The following is a 6,015-nucleotide window of genomic DNA, read 5'->3' on the forward strand; positions in this document are numbered from 1 at the left end:
ATTTTTTTTGCTATATAGATGAAATAGTCCAAAAATTTGGAAAAAAAATGTTTTTCTTGTAAAATTTTGCAAATAAATAATCTTTCTTCAGAAATCTTGGCCAAATTATATATGTATATTCAGTTATCTTTTTAGTAAAAAAAAAAAAATAACCCAAATTAGTTTATAACCAAAAATTATAATTTTTCTAACTTTTTTTTTATTTTAATTTCATTTTTTTATATTATTATTTTTTTTTGTTTTTTTTACATACTGTCACCCCAGCAGTACATTGTCACCATAGTACTACTTGTGGGGGGTTATGAAGATTTTTAATTTTTTTTATTTTTTGCACTGATTGCTTTTACACCCATAAAGGCTGTAAAAGCAATCATTTCTCCTTCTCTCTGGCTGCATTCTTGCAGCCATTGAGAAATACTGTGTGAGCTGTGATTGGTCACAGCTTGTCACATAGTACAAGGCTCTTGTGAATAGCCCTGTACCATGTGATCTCTGTGATCATTCACAGATTTCACACGTAGTAAGCAATGATGTCAGAAGTGACATCTTACTACTCTGCATGTGACCACCGATTGGCCAATCAGTGATCACATGATCGGGACCTCACACAGAGGTCCCGTACAGAGATCAGTGTTTCACTGTGTCCAGAGGACACAGCGGGCACCGGATCGTGGTGCTGCGGGGTCGCAGGGAGAGCGCACAAGCAGGGGGCGGGGAGGCCGTTATAAATGGCCACCCTCCCCTGCACTGCCAACGTCCGGCCGTTTATATACAATGGGCCGGACAGGAAGTGGTTAATGATTACAAACTTGTCCAATCAGCGAAGGCGTTGTTTTCATTGAAGGAAATACAAGGCGCTGTGGTCAATGTACAAAGGGGAAGCCACCGGCACAGGGCCCAGAAAATCGAGACTTTCCCGTAGTAGTAGTGCCGGCTCTACAGTGATTCCCTCAGATATAAGATGCGGTTTCATTGCGCCAATGTGGGTGGTGATGCCTTTGGAGACGCCATTACTAATGGCCGGCTGTCTGGACTTTCTGAGTCGCTTACCCACATCGAGTGTGATATCAGCCCACGTGATCTGCAGCCGTCTTCTGGGTCACCTGCTCCGAAAATGTCGAATCTACTTTAAATTTTTAATTTTTTTTTTTTTTGTTCCTTTACCCCACAGACAACACTGCAAGCCGAATACGGAGAAATGTTCCTGAAGGCTTTGGACAAACTGCTTTGGGAGTTCCTCTATCGGCTTCAGTCGGTTCTTGACCAAGAGGTAGGAAGCAGCACCGGGGTTCAGGAAAGAGATACAAATTATATCCACATAAAAAGAGTCTGATTTCCGGCAGATCTAGAATCCCGCATGAACCACCTGCCGTCCGGCCGTTGTATATAAACGGCCAGACGGTGGCAGTGCAGGGGCGGGTGGCCATTTATAAATGGCCTCCCCGCCCCCTGCTTGTGCGCGCTACCTGGGAGCGCACAGCACCGCAATCCGGTGCCCGCTGTGGAACACCGATCGCGTATGTACCTCTGTGTGAGGTCCCGATTGGCCAATCAGTGATCACATGAAGGGTAGTAAGCAAGATGTTACTTCTGACATCATTGCTTACTACGTGTGAAATCTGTGAATGATCACAGAGATCACATGGTACAGGGCTATTCACAAGAGCCTTGTACCATGTGACAAGCTGTGGCCAATCACAGCTCACACAGCATTTCTCAATGGCTGCAAGAATGCAGACAGGGAGAAGGAGAAATTATTGCTTTTACAGACTTTGAGTGTAAAAGCAATCAGTGTAAAAAAAAAAAATCTTTATCACCCCCCACAAGTAGTACAGTGTCACCATGGTGACATTGTACTGCTAGGGTGACAGTATGTAAAAAAAAAAATAATATAAAAATGAAAAAAAATTATAATTTTTGGTTATAAACTAATTTGGGTTATTTTTTTTTTTTACTAAAAAGATAACGGAATACATTTTGGCCAAGATTTATGAAGAAAGATATTTATTTGCAAAATTTTATAAGAAAAACACTTTTTTTCAAAATTTTGGGACTTTTGCATTTACATAAAAAAAAAAAAAATCCCAGCGGTGAATAAATACCACCAAAATAAAGCTTTACCTGTCTTGAAAAAATGCTAAAATATTCATATGGGTACAGTGTTGCATGACCGCGCAATTGTCATTCAATGTGTGATAGCGCTGAAAGCTGAAAATTGGCCTGGACTGGAAGGGGTTGAAGGTGTCCGGACTTGAAGTGGTTAAAGTCTATGGGGACGCGACTTTGAATTGAAGTCACTAGCTGGCATTTTGCATTGAAGTCTATGGGGACGCGATTTTGCATTGAAGTCACTACGGGGAGTAATTGCATTAAAGTCTATGGGGACGCGATTTTGCATTGAAGTTACTAGGGGGAATTTTGCATCGAAGTCTATAGGGAGTCCACTTTGCATAAAAGTCTGTGGGATGTGATTTTTGCATTGAAGTCACTAGGGGGGAGCTTTTGCATTAAAATATATGGGATGTGACTTTGCATAGAGGTCTATGCTATGCTACTTTGCAAAAATGTCTATGGGATGCGATTTTGCATGAAAGTCTATGGGACGTGACTTTGAATTGAAGTCACTAGCTGGCATTTTACATTAAAGTCTATAGGGACACAACTTTGCATAAAGGTCTATGGGATGCGATTTTGCATTGACGTCACTAGGGAGAGTTTTTGCATTAAAGTCTATGGGACGTGACTTTGCATAAAAGTCTATGCTATGTTACTTTGCAGAAATGTCTATGGGACGCGATTTTGCATGTGAGTTGCCTTGACAGAGAAGCCATTATCTGGTCCTTTTTTTTCCTATCGGCAAAATATCGGTTATAGGCAAAATGCAGGTAACACCAATGATGGAGGGAAGTTGATATACTATGTGTGATACAAAGGCACCACACTCCTTACATACTACATACTAGGTTAAGATGGAAACCAGTCTCAGCCTAGGCTCCTCCCAGGCCACGCCCTTTGATGCAGTTCACCCCGCTCACAGGGCTTGGTCATTGAGCCTATGACTTCACCCTGTGGGCTGAGCGAAATGTGTTAGGGGGCGTGGCCCGGAAAGAGCCTAGGCAGAGGGCGTGGCCCGGAAAGAGCCTAGGCAGAGGGCGTGGCCCCGGAAAGAGCCTCGGCAGAGGGCGTGGCCCGGAAAGAGCCTCGGCAGAGGGCGTGGCCCGGAAAGAGCCTCGGCAGAGGGCGTGGCCCGGAAAGAGCCTCGGCAGAGGGCGTGGCCCGGAAAGAGCCTCGGCAGAGGGCGTGGCCCGGAAAGAGCCTCGGCAGAGGGCGTGGCCCGGAAAGAGCCTCGGCAGAGGGCGTGGCCCGGAAAGAGCCTCGGCAGAGGGCGTGGCCGGAAAGAGCCTCGGCAGAGGGCGTGGCCCGGAAAGAGCCTCGGCAGAGGGCGTGGCCCGGAAGAGCCTCGGCAGAGGGCGTGGCCCGGAAAGAGCCTCGGCAGAGGGCGTGGCCCGGAAAGAGCCTCGGCAGAGGGCGTGGCCCGGAAAGAGCCTCGGCAGAGGGCGTGGCCCGGAAAGAGCCTCGGCAGAGGGCGTGGCCCAGAAAGAGCCTAGGCGGCCGCTTTCCATCTTAACCTATTACATGGGCTGTCAAGAGCGCGGCGCCTTTTGTATCACATTCAGTATAGCAGGCCGGGTTGAGCACTACAGATGCCGGCACCCAAATATAGCGGATTACCGGAGCACATGGGGCGGCGCTCTGAGCAGTCAAATGGGGTTCACAGGGGGGAGTTGATGTCATTTTCGGGGGGGAGGGGGGCGGCTCATTACACTGACCAGTCATTAGGGAGGGTGAAGGTCTCCTTTTAAGGCTGAGCTCCGGGGAAATGAGAAATGAACATTTTAGGGGGAGCCCCGCTGCAAAGATATATTTTCATATTTCTACAGTGCAGCTTTAAATGATGGTTTCTGAATAAATATTTTTGTTTTATTTTTCCCAAGGTCCCTTTCACCGCGGAGCGGCCTCATCCGGACAGAGGAGAGCTCGTATGCACCCCCGTACATTCCCATCTCACAGAGTAAGTCAAAACGCACCTTGTGAAGATGGGAACCGGTCTGCCAATGTCAGGGTTAGACTATGTTGTCAGCCGGGAGCCCCACCTCCCCCGAGTGTTCCGTCACCTTCGGGGAACCCCCCCCCCGAGTGTTCCGTCACCTCTGAGAGGCCGGATGTTCCATTCACTTACTTTGTGAGTTGTTTATTGTTCTTCGGAAGAACTGCCTATTCAGTGCAGCTGCTGCACCCCTTGTGTGTTCTGTTCTATAGGATGATGTTTTCCATCTAATAAAGTGTCACTTGATTTCTAAAGCATTATGTGATTATTTTTTTTTCTTTTCTTTTATGCTCAGTTCACACTAGCTTTGTCGTCAGGCGTTTGAGAATCCTTTTTAACGCTTCTCAAACACCTATGAAAATTCTGCACATGGCAGCACACAGTGCTGTTCACACTGAAGCGTTAGTGTCGCGTCTCGGCAAAACTGACGCCTCGTGTCCAGTCAGGAGGGGTGAAGCCTGCCAGACGTTTGCGGAGCGTTAATACCATTTAACTTCATTATAGGCGTTTGTGGTGCGGTTTTAACGCTTGGCAAACGCCCATCAACTGCCTCAAAACTGCGCATGGAGCGTTTGGGAAGCTTTAGCGTCGCGACAAAACTGACGCCTCGTGTCGCGAATGACGGCTATAGTGCGGTCGTCCAGCTCTGGGAGGGCATCATATGAGGTCCTCCCAGGATACGCCCCAGTGGCACGCATTCGGTGCGCTCTGTGATCGCTGTATTCTTTGGACACTGCTGATCACATGACGTGGTAAATGGCCAATCACAGCAGCCTTTTACCACGTGATTAGCTGTGTCCAATTACAGCTGATCACCATGTAAATACACTTGCTAGTACTTTCCTCATGCTGTAACAGCGTGACAACTGTCAAAGGAGACATCTGCAGGGATAATTGGGGCCCTGATTATCAGTGCAGCCCCGAAACTGCTCATCAGTGCCGCCAGTCTGTGCCCTTCAGTGCTGCATGTTAATGTCCATCCGTGCAGCCTCGCTAGTGCCTCCTCATCAATGTCCACCAGTGCTGCCTCATCAGTGCAGCCCCAAAAGTGCCCATCAGTGCCGCTAGTCTGTGCCCTTCAGTGCTGAATGTTATTGTCCATCTGTGCAGCCTCGCTAGTGCCTCCTCATTAATATCCACCAGTGCTGCCTCATCAGTGCAACCCCAAAAGTGCCCATCAGTGCCGCCTGTTAATGTCCATCCATGCAGCCCCATTAGTGCTGCCTCATCAGTGCCGCCTATCAGTGCAGCCCCAAAAGTGCCCATCAGTGCCGCTAGTCTGTGCCCTTCAGTGCTGCCTGTTAACGTCCATCTGTGCAGCCTCGCTAGTGCCTCCTCATCAATGTCCACCAGTGCCGCCTCATCAGTGCAGCCCCAAAAGTGCCCATCAGTGCCGCTAGTCTGTGCCCATCAGTGCTGCATGTTAATGTCCATCCGTGCAGCCTCATTAGTGCCTCCTCATCAATGTCCACCAGTGCCGCCTCATCAGTGCAGCCCCAAGAGTGCCGTTGGTCTGTGCCCTTCAGTGCTTCCTGTTAATGTCCATCTGTGCAGGCTCATTAGTGCCTCCTCATCAATGTCCACCAGTGCTGCCTCATCAGTGCCAGCTATCAGTGCAGCCCCAAAAGTGCCCATCAGTGGCGCCAGTCTGTGCCCTTCAGTGCTGCCTGTTAATGTCCATCCGTGCAGCCTCGTTAGTGCCTCATCAATGTCCACCAGTGCCGCCTTGTCAACGCACATCAGTGAAGGAGAAAAATTACCTGTTTGCAAAATTTTATAATAGAAACAAAGAAAAACGTTTTTTTTTTAACTTTCTATAGTGCAAAAAATAACCCCAGTGGCGATTAAATACCACCAAAAGGAAGCTCTATTTATTATATGGATACAGTGTTGCATGACCGCGCAAT

The 6,015-nt window shown here is 47.9% G+C and overlaps 1 protein-coding gene across 1 annotated transcript in view; it reads left to right on the forward strand.

The window, feature by feature from the left end:
* Window positions 1-961: 961 nt before the first annotated feature.
* LOC149429036 (uncharacterized) overlaps window positions 962-6,015 on the forward strand; it is a 7,807-nt gene continuing 2,753 nt past the window's right edge. Inside the window, exons 1-4 of the mRNA XM_089666804.1 lie at window positions 962-1,098; window positions 1,153-1,270; window positions 3,996-4,072; window positions 5,219-5,226. Of these exons, the coding sequence (XP_089522930.1) occupies window positions 962-1,098; window positions 1,153-1,270; window positions 3,996-4,072; window positions 5,219-5,226 (340 nt within the window). The remainder of the gene's footprint in view (window positions 1,099-1,152; window positions 1,271-3,995; window positions 4,073-5,218; window positions 5,227-6,015) is intronic.

This window comes from Staurois parvus, unplaced genomic scaffold (assembly GCF_062004578.1).
Source record: "Staurois parvus isolate SC_StPar_1 unplaced genomic scaffold, SC_StPar_1.0 ptg002850l, whole genome shotgun sequence".
NCBI classification, from domain to species: Eukaryota; Metazoa; Chordata; class Amphibia; order Anura; family Ranidae; genus Staurois; species Staurois parvus.